At 41.2% G+C, this 16,624-nt stretch overlaps 3 protein-coding genes across 4 annotated transcripts; all 3 read left to right on the forward strand.

The window, feature by feature from the left end:
* Positions 1–5,818: 5,818 nt before the first annotated feature.
* Positions 5,819–7,354, forward strand: LOC105181941 (MAD2L1-binding protein). Its single transcript, XM_011139028.3, has 2 exons — positions 5,819–6,325; positions 6,414–7,354. The coding sequence occupies exons 1-2, from the start codon at positions 5,862–5,864 to the stop codon at positions 6,778–6,780; spliced, it is 831 nt and encodes a 276-aa protein (XP_011137330.1). The 5' UTR covers positions 5,819–5,861; the 3' UTR covers positions 6,781–7,354.
* Positions 7,355–7,390: 36 nt separating this feature from the next.
* On the forward strand, positions 7,391–12,546 carry LOC105181940 (probable alpha-ketoglutarate-dependent hypophosphite dioxygenase). Of its 2 annotated transcripts, XR_003114116.1 has the most exons (3): positions 7,391–7,916; positions 9,147–11,069; positions 11,155–12,546. XR_003114116.1 is itself a non-coding variant. In XM_011139027.3 (2 exons), exons 1-2 carry the CDS (start codon positions 7,689–7,691, stop codon positions 9,747–9,749), a joined length of 831 nt encoding a protein of 276 aa, XP_011137329.1. In that variant the 5' UTR covers positions 7,391–7,688; the 3' UTR covers positions 9,750–12,546. The 2 variants fall into 2 exon arrangements, 1 of the variants encoding a protein (XP_011137329.1); XM_011139027.3 differs by having other exon boundaries at positions 9,147–12,546.
* A 501-nt stretch (positions 12,547–13,047) lies between these two features.
* H (transcriptional corepressor hairless) lies at positions 13,048–16,248 on the forward strand. The gene is made up of 3 exons (XM_011139026.3): positions 13,048–14,695; positions 14,946–15,806; positions 16,035–16,248. The coding sequence occupies exons 1-3, from the start codon at positions 14,353–14,355 to the stop codon at positions 16,067–16,069; spliced, it is 1,239 nt and encodes a 412-aa protein (XP_011137328.1). The 5' UTR covers positions 13,048–14,352; the 3' UTR covers positions 16,070–16,248.
* Positions 16,249–16,624: the final 376 nt, after the last annotated feature.

Consider the following 16,624-nt stretch of genomic DNA (forward strand, 5'->3'; position numbering starts at 1 on the left):
AGCGCAATATTCACGGGTCAAAGGTCATGCTTTATATCTGGTGGGATATGCAGGGTGTAATCTATTATGAGCTGCTGAAATCGTCCGAAACTATCAATTCCCAACGTTACCGACTTCAACTAATGCATTTGAAACAAGCTATTCAAGAAAAACGGCCGGAATGGCGCGATAAACACGAGAAGTTGATTTTGCAGCACGACAATGCTAGGCCACATGTTGGTCAACCCGTCCGGACATACCTAGAAGGGGTGAAATGGGAGGTCCTATCCCACCCGCCGTATTCACCAGACATTGCCCCTTCAAACTATCATTTATTCCGGTCGATGCAGTCGGCACTTACTGGAGAGCGCTTCACCTCATATGACAGCATAAATGGGTCGATGAGTGGATCGCCTCGAAAGAAATAGAATTCTTCACTCGAGGAATCCGTTTATTGCCCGAAAGATGGGCGAAGGTTGTCGCTTCAGATGGAAAATATTTTGAATAAAATCATTTAATATTTTCATATTCAAAGTATGTTTTTTGTCTACATAAAAAACGATTAAAACTTATTCCCATACCCATACATATTATTAAAAAAAATAACCGCTAATATATGAGCTAAAAATTTATATGTTTAATAAATAAAAATGTGTCATACATATGTACACTCAGAGGCAGGTATGGTGTCCCTCGGCGATGTCGTATACGCCTGTAAAACAATCGAAAGCCATGACAGGCATATACGCATATGCATATGGGCGTACTGTACAGCGCGAGAGAAGCGAAGAAGGAGAAGTGGTGGAAGACGTTCCGATGTTGCATCCTTATCGCACGTCGCACGAACGAGAGAGAAAGCATTACCAGACGTGGTACGGTTAATGGTGTCCCCAATAGCTGTCTCACTCTCTCTACGCTTGAATGCAGGCAATATGAGTGAGACAGCTATAGAGACACGCGCTGTCTCTATAGGTGTCTTGCTCGCTCTAATAGCCATATCGCGCTTTCCTCTTTTCTCCTTAGCAGAAATGCCGATCAAGGAGGCAATCTATAGGCTGTCTATAGGCCAGAAAAATAAGCTATTTTCGCGAATTTTTTTTTTTCGGAAACTAAGCAGACGATTGATTTCAAACTTGATAAAAATAATAATATATATTTTATTGATGAGAATGAATTTTTATAGCGTTATATGAATAATAATGTAGCAAATATACAAAAAATAACGTGACGTGTTTAGGCGCGCGCCGGTTCCTATAAAATCTCGAAATACGGTAGACTGGGACAAAAAGGCAAGTAAAATAATTAATCTACGAACTTGCCGCTAACTCGTTTGAATTAAGGAAATAAAAAACAAACTACTTTTTTAATATTTTAAGGCATTTAAAAATTATATTTGAAAAATCGTCATAAATATCGATGATTTTACGTTAAGAATATTTTATTTGCAAGAAAACGATATTTCAGGAAATTTACGAAAAAACTTATTTTATGCCGTAAGATATGTCAAATTGTGCAATTCTTTTTAGACGCAACATATCTTTACTTTTGAAAAGACTACGAGGAGGGAGAATAAATGCAACATCTTCCTTAAAATGCTACTTAAAATATAGGTTCCGCTCTTGAAAATATAAAAAAAAATTAGGAGACATTTAATTATAATAAAAATTACAATAATAATAACGAGATGCTATATAGCATCTCCTGAAATCAGAGAAAAAACTTTTTTTATATAAAAAAAGTCGATCGATCGACTTCAGCATCTAATTACATATTCGAAACATGTCTATCTATCGTGTGAACTAGCGAAATAAAAAAAATATTAATTTTTTATATGCACCGCGCTATCTCTATAGGTGTCTCATTCGCTGTAATAGCCAATGGCATTTATGCTCGCAATTTGACATATCTTACGGCATAAAAAATGTATCGCGCTTTTCTATTTTATAACGCCATAAAAATTCATTCTCATCAATAAAATATATATTATTATTTTTATCAAGTTTGAAATCAATCGTCTGCTTAGTTTCCGAAAAAAAAAAATTCGCGAAAATAGCTTATTTTTCTAGTCTACAGACAGAATTGCCTCCTTAATCGGCATTTCTGCTAAGAAAAAAGGAAAGCGCGATATATGGCTATTAGAGCAAGCGAGACACCTATAGAGACAGCGCGGTGTTTCTATAGCTGTCTCACTCATATTGCCTGCATTCAAGCGTAGAGTGAATGAGACAGCTATTGGGGACACCATTAACCGTACCACGTCTGGTAATGCTTTCTCTTTCGATCGTGTGACGTACGATAAGGATGCAACATCGGAACGTCTTCCACCACTTCTCCTTCTTCGCTTCTCTCGCGCTGTACAGTACGCTCATATGCGTATGCGTATATGCCTGTCATCGGTTTCGATTGTTTTACAGGCGTATACGACATCGCCGAGGGGCACCATACCTGCCTCTGAGTGTACACACACACACACACACACACACGGTGGGTGCAAGGGGTGGTTTCGGCCCCCTCCCGCACCCACCCCGTCCTCGTTGCGCGTGGAAAGTTGCAAACCCATTCGGAATCTTGCTTAAGGCCATCACACATAAAATTCCGTAAGAACGTAAGACGTAAACTTAAGATGTAAGACGTAAAGTCCATGACATACAGTTGGCGTAAAACGTAAAAGTCAGCCAATGGAAAATGCAGAAAGATTCCTTTGCATTTTGTAAAGTTTAACCTGAAATGTCAATGTTAGTACCATTCCACCAAACAGTAAGTATGCTTCCTTTTTATTGAATTTCAAATTTTACAATAATATAAAATGTATTTAGATATATGAATATTAGAATCATTGACACTTTGATAACAAAGAGTGTTTTATAAAAAATAAAATGCATCATTTAGATTTTGTTTAAGTAAGGTGTTCTATTAATATTTCTTTCAATGACAATTAGGAAAAAAATTGCCAGTTTTAGTAACAAACTTAAGTCACGTATATCTTGTAAAGGAACATAGTACAGAAGTAATTGTATATGCGTATAAAACCATTTTTCAGGTCATTTATTGAAGGAATTTGTTGAACACTTGCAAATGACAAAAGAGGATATATTACTTACCATCAAATGCCCATCGCGTAACAAGAGGAGCATATAATCAAAGAGACTTGTTAGCAAATTTCTTTGTCACTTCTGAAGGTGAACTTCCATGGCAGTATACATATGTCCGCAGAGGTTTCAATTGTGATGATACTCCAGACATGTAATTATATATGTTTGTAATAAATTTCCAATGTACATATAATTACAAGATATTGTTTGAATGTTTCATTTATTGCAAAATATACAATATCAATAATCTATATATTTTATATATTATATAAAGAAAGATTATATAATATTATATAAAGAAAAATACAGAAGAATACATATGGAATAACTCTCTTTCCCTGAGCACGTCTACATATAATTACAGTTAAATATCTTGAATATAAAAACGTAAGCATAAAATATTATAAAGAACAAGAAAATAACATAGCATCCTATCCAAAAATAAACATTAGGAACATTAGGAACACAAATACGAAATTAATAGTATGCTATCTAAAATTTAAAATATAAAAATGGTTCGTAACTTTGCTGTCATTTTCGTCTTCAAGAATTATATAAGGTTCATACAAAATTTGCATAACTGCTTGCTGGCGTTCATATTTTTCATATGATGGTAACTTTTCTAATTGATTCGCGATTAACCTTGCAAAAGTTTCTTCCGAGGAACCAGTAATTTCGGAATTACGATTATTGTGGAGACGTTGGTGCATAGTTTGATAAAGTAAAACTAGAGAACTCTCCAATGCGCCTGAGTTATCTTTTTTCTTATATGGTGGTTGTCGCGACACTGGCGTAGCTTGCAAACTTTTGCATGCTGGAGAAGGTATTGACTCCCTTGTTGAAAACAATGTAGATTCTTCAGATTCATCAAGAATACTAGGTGTATTTGGACAACATTTGGGTGAAGTATTGGGTGTGTGAATATGACTCCGCCCTTTCCCAACAGATGTTGCTTTTAGTATTGTGAAAGTGTACTAATAATTGGCAACACTTGTATTCGATAGTACTTCATGTCAACTTTCAAACGCACTACGTGAAATTTGGTTTAAGTGTGAGTAACAAGTGTTTAACCCTACTTGAAAATGTCGGTTTTCGTTCCAAACAAACATCATTTGCGGGAAGTATTATTATACTATTTTATTGCAAAGAAAAGTGCAGCGGAAACTTATCGTTTGCTTGTGGAGATTTACGGTGATCATGCTCCATCTAATACAACTTGTAAGGAATGGTTTCGACGATTTCAAAATAATGATTTTGGAACTGAGGACAGAGAACATGGGAAACCACCAAAAAAATTTGAAGATGCTGAATTGGAAGCATTATTGACAGAAGATTGTTGCCAAACTCAATCCGAATTGGCTGTAGCATTGAATGTTGAACGATCAACTGTTGCAAAACGTTTAGAAGCAATGGGAATGATTCAAAAAGTTGTTAACTGGGTTCCATATGATTTGAAAGAAAGAGACATCGAACGTCGAAAAACAATTTGTGAAATGCTGCTTCAAAGACAGCAAAGAAAAGGATTTTTGCATCGAATAGTCACGGGAGATGAAAAATGGATATATTATGAGAATCCTAAACGCCAAAAAGCTTGGGTGAAGCCAGGTGAACCCAGCCTATCACAGCCAAAAAGAAATATTCACTGTGCCAAGGTTATGCTCTGTATTTGGTGGGATCAGAGAGGTGTTGTATATTATGAGTTGCTCGAACCCTCTGAAACTATTAAAGAAGAAGTTTACCGACGACAACTAATGCGTTTGAAGCGAGCCATAGAAGAAAAACGGCCAGAATGGGTGAATAGACACAGCAAATTAATTCTTCAGCATGATAATGCCAAACCGCATACCGCAGAAGTCGTGAAAAGATATTTAGATGGACAGGACTGGGAAGTGCTACTCCACCCGCCATATTCGCCAGACATAGCTCCTTCACTTCACTTGGTCTATTTTTATTCTTATTGCCTGTTGCCTGACATTGTGTTTAGGGCTTAAAGGCTGCGTTTCGATATCCACTACCAGTACTGAAAATACATAGTTTATGTCACGTATACTATAGATTTTCAGTGCTGACAGTGAATATCGGAACGCAGCCATAGAAAGAAAGAAAGAAAGAAAGCAAAGTTGAGTCAAGTTATTGTCACTAGGCTATACTTACTTTCCATGGTTTCTGCAATTTCCCATATTTTTCTTTGCAGACATATTTCTGTTGGCAAAAATTTTTGGTATTTTCTTTACATCATTCCCCAGATCGATCAGAGTCAGATTTTGCAATATTAGAAGGATAATTGTTCTTCAAAATTTATAATAATACTTTTGAGCTACATTGCGAGTACAATGCTCTAGTAAATTAAGCAGTTTTCATTTTCATTTCAAGTCTTAAAAAAACGCTGTGCACGTCTCGTGTAAACGATTCTCTTAATTACAAATATTATAATTATAAAGTAATTCTTTCTGTATCTCGGTCAAAAAAATGGGAAATGCTTTTGCTCATTTCGCGCATCTCTGTTCTTCTGGTAGACCTTTAATTATATTTGTCCCATAGACCTGATTTATGATTTGTCCCCTTCCCCTCAGTATTTAGCATTGCTTCCATTAGTATGGCTGCGTTCAGAAAACACAACGGTTACACAACGGTTGAGTAATTCGTCAACGTTATTGGTCTAAATGTAAGGATCTAACAGTAAGGACCAATAGTTACTAAGCGCTCAGTAAGCGCTTTGTTTTCTGAACACAACCTATGTTGACTTTGAAGATCGTTCATTTCTTTTTGGCGCCTGATGTTTTGAAATATATGCTTTTAGGTTACATCGAGTCCGGGGCAGTCTTTCGTGAAGAAATGTTTTCCAGAAATAAAAAAGTCGAGACAGACATCGACGTATTGTTAGACGAGCCGTTAACCAGTGAATCGTGTACAAAAGTGGTGATTGAACTCATAAAATACATTCTCTATCAAAAGCAGCAAATACCATTCGCATACGAAGCTTTAGCTCAGTTCCAGAAGAGTATGAAGGCGACAGACAGAAACACGGTGCCCTTTAAAACCTTAACGAACACGTTAAAGAGCGTCTCGGATAATCTGTTTTCGCAATTCTTTCTCAAAGGATGCGACATGCAGGAAATTGCTATATTAATTGGTGCTACATTATCATCACCAAAACTGTGCATTAGGATAGAGCTTCCATCATATGTTCTCAATAGCAAGCAGCACGAAGAATATCAGCATTCTTCGCGGAAACCGCTTGTAAAACTCATGAGGTTAATGAATAAATAAGAGCTTCAATTGAATATCGTAGTTGCATATTCATATAAACGTTTGTACATTTGTAAAATTTACCATTTATAGGTCTATGCTGGAATGTGACGAGTTTCAGACAGCTATGAGTATTCCTATAAGTGCAACAAATACTTTTATTATGTTGAAGAAAAAGGACAGTAATCCAATATCGGACTTCTTTATACCTAAACCACAATATGTGATACCTACGCAAACCACAAGTTTTAACATCAGACTGTGCCAGAGTAATCAAGTGAACATACAATGTACTTGTAGGAATCTTGTTAAAGTGCATCACGATTCATACACACTTCATGCAGCAGAAGACTACAATGAAGATAATGTGCAGTATATTCAGCATGATAGTTCCACTCAATCCTCGTATCATTGGCATCAGTCAAAGCAAATCATAAAAGGATTTAAGTATCATTTGTGACCATACACTTAAGTTTACGATATAACAATTATAGCAGAAATAATTTCATACTGTTACTGTATAAAGCACAGATCGATGATTTTTCTATTTTGGAACGATAGATCAATATCATAAATTCATTTTAATCAAGGTTAATCAATGAGATAGTATTAGATATTAGCATATTTAATAATGCACTTATTATTGTACGCAATAACAAGTTTGAATGATGAACATGATCTGGTCACTGTTAAGTGCCATAAGGTCGTGTGATAGAAATTTTCACTTATTATCAAAGAGCTGACATAGTATTTTATATTTGTACATGTGATAAGTCTTATAAGCAATACAGCCATTATATTGGCTGTAATTGGTATCAATGCAAAATTATGTGACAATAGAACTTTATTGATAGAATTTTATTGATATCGCTGTATATTCATCATAAAAGTTGTAGACATGATAAAAATATTATTGATTTATACAAAGTAAAGCAGGATTTTCATAATGGATTTTTTAAAACTTGTGACAAACATTTTTTGTTGAATACATGATTATAATTGTTAAACATTTTTACTGAGTTGTATTAATTTGTACTTAATCATTATATTAATGATATATATTAATGATATATATTAATGATATATATTCCTTTATATTAATGTGTTACATAGTCATGTAGTCTATTGAAAAAACTTGCACATACACACAGGAAACATACGATCGCTCAAACAAATATGATAATATAAACATGATAAACACGTAGTATTGCGAATTTGCATATCATCATAAACAGATAATCCCTACCAGAAGAAAAATACTATACATCAAGAGAGGGGTACTGCATATTTCAACACGCGAAGATACTGACGAGAGAGAGAAAGAAATTACATTAAGTCTTGCACACGCAAGGAAAGCCTACAAACTTTATGTTGAACATGTCTGCTTTGAAATTCTTAACATCGGAACAGAAGCAATTTTGGGAAGAGAATGGTTACGTTAAATTGATCAACGTGTACTCCTTAAAGGAAATAAACGAAATATCGGATGCTTATAATGAATTGTTTGAGAGGAAACGTTGCGAAAATCTCGCAGGTCTGGAGTCCGCTTGGGTCGGAGAAGACATGAAGAAAGCAGCTGGATATATCGATTACACCGTAAGTGAAAAATACTCGTTTTATAAACTAAATGCATGTATGTATATGCATTAATTAATAATTTATGTAATCAGCTAATTTAGGATTAAAAAACGAAATTTTCTCGTGGTTGAGTTCGAAGAATTAGATTTTGAAATGATAAGCCTTTCTCAGTTCTATTCAAGTCCCAATGTATTTTTATAGAACATAACATGTCTAAATATAAAAAGATTTTTATTAATCTATTAACATTTTATAACATAACTAGTGATAATTTATTTATTTAAAAAAACCAAATTTGCATACATTTTCTAATTTTTTTGAATAAATTTTGTAGTAAATTTTATTTGTTTTTATTTCTTTGTCAGAACTACTTTCCAAGTCAAACATGTGAAACACCAGTTATACCTATCTGCTATTTGTCTTTAATTCTCTGCGAACCATGTGGGGTTGAATTAATCCCACAAGTGGTTTTAAAACTGCTGTATTACAAGTAAACAAAACTTGCATTCTGCCTCAAACAAAGCATGAAGAAAGATCATCTCTATTTGGATTTCAAAAAGATATTTCTCTTGTCTTCTGTGTTCTAAAATCCTACATGGTTCAGGACATGACTTTTATTCACTTGGTTCACAGAGGCTTAAAATAACACTAAATTTTCAAAATCAAGAATCAGGGCCTAGAAGTTTAGAAAAAAAAGAACATTCTGGACTTTTATGTTTGGAAATAAGAAATGGACACAAGTCTTTTTTTCCCTTTATTTATGTATATATACAAACATACATTTCAATTACATACGTAGGTTGCTGGAAAAGTTTTTGCAATCTAGTACTTGCAGTGGCGCCACTATTCTCCTACTGTCATACCCGTAAAATTAGATGTTTCCAACGTATAATTCAGTTGACAGTTTGTACCTAGTCAACTAATTTTGTTTGCATAGTATTTTAAAAGAAGTTATTTTGTGAGAAAATGGAAATTTCGCGTGAAAATTTTCGGGCAATGATTTTTTTACGATTACAAATGTAATCTAACTCCGAAACAATGCATCGATCGACTTCATTTGTTTTTTGAGAATGAAGCACCATCCAGTAGGACTGTTTATAATTAGTTTGCCGAATTTCAGCGTGGAGACGCACCGTTTTAAGTGACGAGTTTCGTGAAGGTCGTCAGTCCACGTCTGTTGTTGTTGCCACTAATGCTAATGCTATGCGTGTGAAATGATTAACATATTATCTTATCTTCACTTTCCAGGTGAAGTCCATTCACAACCTGCAGATGCATAGCGCTATCTTCACTCGCGCTATCACGCATCCGAATCTGTTGGACGCCCTCGAAGATAGCATGGACACGTCGGACATTCTGCTGCACCACACGAAAGCGCATATAAAGCCGCCGGAAAAAGGCGCGCCTTACCTGATGCATCAGGATTATCATTATTTTCCTCATAAAAAACACACAATGTTGGCGATATTCCTACACTTGGACGACACTACGCCAGAGAATGGAGGTTTAGCGGTGTATCCGGGTAGTCACAAGCTCGGCCCATTGACAGACTACGGTTTGACTGACGAGAAAGGTGACCAATATCATTATGTCAATCCTGAGGAGTATCCCTTGTCGAAAGCCATGCCGGTGTCGGCTAAAAGAGGAGAGATTATCATCTTCTCTTACCTGCTTCTTCACGGCTCGTACTTGAACCTGTCGTCCAGAAGCCGGCGTATGTTCCTGCTACAAGTACGAGCCGCCGATGACGAGCCCACTGAGGACGTGCATAAATCTCCTTGTCAAGGCCTGGTACTTCGTGGTAGAAACGTTCACAGAGAGGCAACGATGGCCAGCCGATTTACGCATTAATTCAATCATTCATCATATGGTAAACCGACAAACTAAGCACAAATATTTGCTTTGTCTACAATAATCTAATTGTAATAAAAACGCGGAAGAGACCGAGGACACAAATGCAAGTTTTTTCTCCTATGGACGAAATCGAAACGGATTAGCGCGATGAGTTTTTGTTTGATATTTGTGCTATGGAGAAAGAATCTAGCTTCTGGCTTGAGTTTCAGGTTTCAGGTTGTTCTTCCCCGAAGAAGTAAACTTGAAATGTTGACGGAAATCGATTCATGAACGATGCGGTCGAACCAATCTAGGAGCCAGGTCGAGGACATCTTGTCCTGTGCGTACTATCTTTCTTTTTCTTTTGCAGCTTTATTTTGATCTTGCGTCTGAGCCGTTGTGTCTTTCGATATTTCGAAAATACGGACTCTCAAAAGCCTAAAGTCGTTGACTGTTGTGAAACGCACGAATAGTACCACGAATCCTGCTGACCAGCTCTATATCATTAACCGAGACATAATCTTGAAACAGAACAAGAAAGGTAGCGTTAATAAGCGCATGGATTCGACGAACTGTCTCGCCGCTCACACATTCCTACTTCCAACGCACGAAAGATTTTGCACACATCGTGTTCATCATGCACGTTGTGGAGACTGTAAAGACTCACATAATTCTGTAGGATGACGCATTCTCTTCGGAAGAACGAACGTAATTAGAACTCCATAGGGTGCGCTTTATGAAACGAAAAAAACATGCCTGCTTTGGAGCACGTCTTTTTGATATCTTCATGAAGAGCAATATCAAGTCTGCTCTGGTATATCCCTTTCCCATATTATCCGTCGCGTACAATGTTACTATCGTCAAGCAAAAGTTGAAGAGCAGCGAAGAGTTGTGCTCGACCACAACTCTCCATGGAGTTGTGAAACTGTAAATACCGATCACTATGGATTTCTTTGTAACTTTGCCTTTTCAATACTGTATGGAAAGTGTTCTTTCATGGATAAGCAAATGCGATGTCACGTATTGTTGTTACTTGCGTTTCCTGGCATCATAGTCACCCCTACCACACATGCAGAACAGCGTCATCTACACGGTGCCGAATATGCAGGACAGGAAACATACAGTGAAGTAAAATTCACAATGACTCCTGTAAATATAATTAACGATGTTTACATATTGTCTCTAGTCGGTGTAATTTGACTTCAGCTCCACGGCATGTTCGTGACGAGCAGACGCTCGTCTACATTGCTTGTAGATCCGGGCAGTAAATCCAACTTTGTCCAGAGAGGATAGTTATCGCCGAAAATATCATGCTGAACCAACGAAAATTGTCCATAAGTAGATGAAATATATTATCAATATAATGAAAATATATTATCAAATCGCAACAAAATATAAATTATAATGCCAATATTGTTTGCAGAAGAAAGAGCCATTATCTGTTTCTTCAGTTTCAAGCAGTAGAAATATCAGCAAGCGTTCCGAAATCCGATAATTCGTCGAGCACAATTTCGTTACTTATTCGTTAAAAGGTCAATTAATCTAATTGACAAATATAACGAGCGATAAAATATAACGAACAATATTGTAAATAAGTATATACCATAAAATTCTCCAAGAAAAAGCGAAATCTCGATTCATGATTGACAGATGTTGCATTCATCATATCTACGTCATTTTTAAATTAAATAATCTTTTCCTGATTTAAATAAATTCATTTCTAAACCAGGATTAATTGGTCCGGTTCGTGTAGTGTGTGTAATTTTGACGTTAATAAATCGCGAGTTCTGCAACTAAAAATTGAAAAAACGGGCTATAGTCATGTTTCTTCCTGGATGTGTGAGTGTTGCAGGAAAAATACCCATAATATATAGAACAAGATAGCGTAACTGTATCCTGACAGAAGGCTGAAGGAAATAGGCAAGGATCTAGGCAGGGCTTTCCACAGAAATGATATTTCCGCAAAGTCTCGCTCGATCAGTTTGGAATATTCCTCCAAGAGTCGCATTTTGGACTCTTGTTCGCACGACACGACGTTTGCGGAGAGAGACAGCAAAAAAGAGGAGCGTCACAACAGTGCAAGTGCAACATATTGTACGCGCGACAGTTACTTTGTTGAGTGGAAAGTTCTAACATTGATGTAACGTTATTGTTCGTCGGTGTTGAACCGTGCGTAACCCCACATTTCTCTCTCGCACTTCCTGCTAAAACGTCGCGTAATTTTTCGTAAGAGCGCGCGGCTTTCGCTCGCGCAAAGAAGCGGGAATTTGGATTGAGTCCGCTCATTTCCACCGTACCTTCTGCACTCCGTCACCTCCCTGTCTCGCTCCCGAATACGGATCCCCCGAGTGCGGATCTACGTTGCTCCAAGAGTAGCGGCGAGTGCAGCTAGTTTGCGAAGAACGGCAGGAACGAGTCGCGAATTTGACACAGGGCCAGGCATAAAACTGCAGAAAGCAGCGCGAGAGACTCCGCAAGCGGCCTCGCGGAAGGAAAACGGAGGAAGCCGCGGATTCGTCGCGAACTATCGTCTCGCGAGAGGAGACACGCGAAAGTCCGTCATAGTCCCGATACGTTCCGAGATACGTGCAATGAAATTCCGATATAATCGGTTCGCCGTAATAGCCCACGGCGGGCGAGCCGAGAGCAAGCGGTGAAACCGGTATAATTTCGGCAGAGCTCAGTTTCCGAGGCTATTGGCACGCGAAAACGGACCTTAACACGAGCGAGCGCGCGCGCGCGCCCGCCCGCCCGCCGCGTTTCGCGTACGCGGGGGATCGTTATCGCGCGGGCGCGGTTATCGCGATCCGAAATCTGTGAAATTACAACGACTCGTGTGCGGCCCCGGGCCCGAAGCAGCAATTCGGAGTAGCGGGCTAGTCGAGAGGAGGCTCTCCGCCGGCTTAGCGTGCGGAGGACGTGCGTGCGTGCGTGCGCGAGTGCGCGAGTGCGCGAGCGAGCGAGAAAGAGAGCGAACGAGCGAAAGAAGTCGTCGCGGCTCCCACTCTCTCGTGGGAGTCGGACGAACCGCGCGAGCAGAAACGTAGGAACGCGCGGACTGCGAACCGCCGCCACTGCCAGTGTTGTCGACGAGAAGGGTCGGCACGAAGGCCAGAGATTTCCTCCCCGGCAATTTTGTCCCTCCCACCGACGACGACGACGACGACGACAGCGACAACGACGACAGCGACGGCGACAACGACGACAACGACGACAGTGACGACGACGACGACGACGACGATAACAACAACGACGGCGACGGCGACGACGACGACGACGACGACGACGACGACGACGACGACGACGACAACGACGACGACGACAACGACGACAACGACGGTGGCGGCGGCAGCGCGGCGCGGCGCGACGAGACGACAGAATCACGCGGAAGGAAGCGGACGACAGTGGACGCGCGCGCGTTCCTGCTCTCCCTCTCTCCACTGGCTCGCGGCTGCTGCGATCTCGCGGCTCTCGTCGGGGCGCGTCTCACGTAGAATACGCGCACGCGGAGACACGCTCTCGCGGCCGAAGTGAAACACATGTGTCGCGGCCGAGTGGTGTTTTCCACCGCCGCGGACCGTTGCCCGTCGCTCACCGTCCGCAGGCCGTGTTCGCTGGCCGCGAGGTCGGTCTCGTCCGTCGCGGAGACGCGCGACAACATCCGACGCGCACGACGTCCTCGCTGAAGACGGCCCTCGGGACGATGCGCTGCGCTACAACCACGGCGAAATAGGAGCAGCAACAGCGGAAGGCGGTAGGTGCGTGCGTGGGTGGGTGGGTGTCTGGCGACCGCCGTTCTCTCTCTCACGCATGCCGGATTTCTCCGGGAGCGGATACGCGGATCCTCGCGCGCACTCTTGCCGAAGAGGTATACAAGCGTCTGTGACACCGTCACTCAGCTCCTGTGATTCGCCGGCTGTTGGTGACCTGGCGTCGTCGTCCCTCGCTCGCTCGTTCGCTCGCTCGCTCGCTCGCACGTACGTACGTACGTACGCACGCACCCGCCGTGACGGTCGCACACCGTGCGTTTTCCCCCCCGAGTGCGAGAGGAAAGGAAAAAAATGTCGCCTGCCAGTCGGCAGTGTCGCGGTGTCTATGACATGCTGGCGTACGCGGTGACTCCGTCGCCGACGACACTGTGACCGGCCGCGAGAACGGATGGCACTTGGATGGACACGTCGCCCCTGCTCGCGAGCTCGCCTGCCCTGTAGGCCGTCGTCAGGTTCGCCAAGTGGAGTCGAGTCAAGTCGGCCACGCGTCTTGCCCGCGGTTCTCTCTGGCTTCTGTGACTATGCTCGACGATTTCTCGCCACGTCCACGGCGTTGTTTTCAGTTGCTACTTGTCAATATGATACGTGTGCCTCGGACTTTGTAACTTGCAGATTCTTGTTTCTCTGAGAGAAAGAAAATAGGAAGAAAGAGAGAAAGAGAGAAACTGCAAAGAGTAAGATGCTGTTCACTGGGTCTGTAAGCTGCGATCACTCAGGCATCTGTGTTTGATTATCTTAATGAACAGGACAACAAAATACACATAGGTTGTGTAGTCGTTGTGTCTCGTATGCTGAAAAGCTGGAGTATGAGAGGCCAAGCGGAGGAAAATGGATATCGGTAAAGTATCAGTATGCGTGAAAAGTCAGCAGAATGTCATGCTCACGCAGGTCACGTGAGGTGCACGACAGAGATGTGCTCGCGTGATCCTCCTACATTGCACCCGACCCTTGCCAAGGCAAACGGTAAAAATTCGAGTCCCCAGCCAGCTCACCACACGGAGGCACGTATTGATAGTAACCTCCTACCGACTCCTGGTGGCCGTTTGAAATTCTTCAAGGATGGAAAGTTTATTCTGGAGCTGTCTCACCGTAGGGACGGAGAGAAGACCACATGGTTCCCTGTGCCAAAGAAAACCTTTTGGCCACCTGCTAGCACTATCCCAAATCGACAGGAGAGTTCTACTTCCCTTAGTGGTAGGTACTTGTGAGGAATACATTAATTGATATTACATGTTCGTGTATAGATTCATGCTTCCCATTATTCACTTGGCAATCATTCATCACATTTTTCCAAGCTGCAAGCTATCAATTTACTTTTTGTTCTTCACAAGGCTCGTTCTTCCTTTTAATTTGAATTGTCACACACACACACACACATATATATAGCGCACAAGAAAAACTCATAAGTAACATAAAAAGTTTGCATGCTATATTCTGTTCTCAGTTTCAGACGATAATTCATCGGTGCAGTCCAGTCCTTGGCAGAGAGATCACTGCTGGAAGCAGACTCATCCCCGACGCAGGATAACCACGGAATTTAATTTCTATTATCGTCGACACCCGAAGATCCATCTATGCGCGCACCCTCGTCTAATAGCGAAAAAACGCAGGCGTCCGTTCGATTCCACGGCTACCGCACTCGTCCCGGAATCGACGGCCGCCTATTCGAGAGGGTCGCGTAAATTGAACGGCACCTCATCGTCGTCCTCGTCGTCATCGTCGTCGGGCAAAGTTCTCAGTCTGGTTATCGACAAACTTGTGCGTCTGTTGGATACGAATGCTGTGTCGCCGCGTAAACGCATCTTGCGCGAGTTAGAGAGAGTCTCGCTGGAGGACCAAGCGTCCAAGAGGAGGGCCACTCCGCAGCCGACCTGCACGACGACGAGCGCGCCGACCCCCACCACGAAGCAGGTGTCGTCGTACAGTATAACGAGTATTCTAGGCGAGGACAAGCCGAATTCGACCGAGCAAGGCTTCTTGAGGAATCTGCTGAATTCGGACGAGCGACAGCAGCAGCCGCAGCAGCAGCAACAGCCTGTGAAATACTCATCGAGCAACAACGCTTATCCGCGGGTACGAATCGACCCTTACCTCGGCTCCAGCAATACGTCTGTACATCATCCACTCTACGGATTGCCGATGTTGCCTCCCGGACCGTACAGGGGACCCCTGTGGATGCATTATCCGTCTCCCGTCCACTATGCACCTCCCATGCCACTGTACGCGCCGCCGCACTCTCATCCACCATCCCCGCCCGTTCATCACTATAAAGACTACAGGGAACAAACTCTCACACCTCCTTCAGGTACGTTGGATCGTGACTATCGCTTATCTATTACTATCTGCTATCGTGCCCGGTGAAACGGACACGTGGTCGTTATCGTGGTCGTGAGACGGATATTTGTAGGGACAGCGAAAAACACTATATTCATAGACATAGAAAACACTTACGACGTGTTCTCGAAGAGGAACGCGTCGTAAGTCATGTCACCGATATAGTCGCATATGATTATCTCATTTCCTCTGTGCGTAGATATGCCTCTGAATCTGTCGAAGCATGCGGGTTGAATCTCAGGATCCCACAATAGTTGGTGCCTTATCAGTGGACAAAACTACATGCAGAACACTGCCCGTGCAACGACAAGGAAGAAGAAGAAGAAGAAAAAGAAGAAAAAGAAAAAGTAGAAGAAGAACAAGAAGAAAAAGAAGAAGAAGAAGAAAAAGGAGAAGGAGAAGAAGAAGAAGAAGAAGAAGTGGATGATGATGATGATGATGATGATGATGATGATGATGATGATGATGATGATGATGATGATGATGATGATGATGATGATAATGATGATCATGATCATGATAATGGTGGTGGTGATGAGAATGAAAATGAGGATGAGGGTGATGAAAATGCGAATGATGATGATGATGACGAAAATGAAGGAGAAATGCGATATATTAGTATTTTTTTATTCATAAAACACAATAGTATCTTAGTGAGTAGGGAGATACGAAACCAGACGCGAAATTGGACTCTGGAGGAGAGTTATACTTGTACATATACAAATGGATAAATTGCCCAATGTGGCAGCATAGGTATTTTATATCGATATTATCGACAAGATTATATCA

Source organism: Harpegnathos saltator, unplaced genomic scaffold (genome assembly GCF_003227715.2).
Source record: "Harpegnathos saltator strain DR-91 unplaced genomic scaffold, Hsal_v8.6 scaffold779, whole genome shotgun sequence".
Classification (NCBI taxonomy): Eukaryota; Metazoa; Arthropoda; class Insecta; order Hymenoptera; family Formicidae; genus Harpegnathos; species Harpegnathos saltator.

What these genes read in the sequence shown, in the direction of transcription:
- LOC105181941 (XM_011139028.3), top strand. Translation starts at nt 5,862, where the DNA reads ATGCTTTTAGGTTACATCGAGTCCGGGGCAGTCTTTCGTGAAGAAATG. An exon ending in CCGCTTGTAAAACTCATGAG is followed by an intron (nt 6,326 to 6,413) that starts GTTAATGAATAA and finishes TACCATTTATAG; the next exon opens with GTCTATGCTGGAATGTGACG.
- LOC105181940 (XM_011139027.3), top strand. Translation starts at nt 7,689, where the DNA reads ATGTTGAACATGTCTGCTTTGAAATTCTTAACATCGGAACAGAAGCAA. An exon ending in CTGGATATATCGATTACACC is followed by an intron (nt 7,917 to 9,146) that starts GTAAGTGAAAAA and finishes TTCACTTTCCAG; the next exon opens with GTGAAGTCCATTCACAACCT.
- H (XM_011139026.3), top strand. Translation starts at nt 14,353, where the DNA reads ATGCGTGAAAAGTCAGCAGAATGTCATGCTCACGCAGGTCACGTGAGG. An exon ending in GAGTTCTACTTCCCTTAGTG is followed by an intron (nt 14,696 to 14,945) that starts GTAGGTACTTGT and finishes TTCTGTTCTCAG; the next exon opens with TTTCAGACGATAATTCATCG. An exon ending in AACTCTCACACCTCCTTCAG is followed by an intron (nt 15,807 to 16,034) that starts GTACGTTGGATC and finishes CTCTGTGCGTAG; the next exon opens with ATATGCCTCTGAATCTGTCG.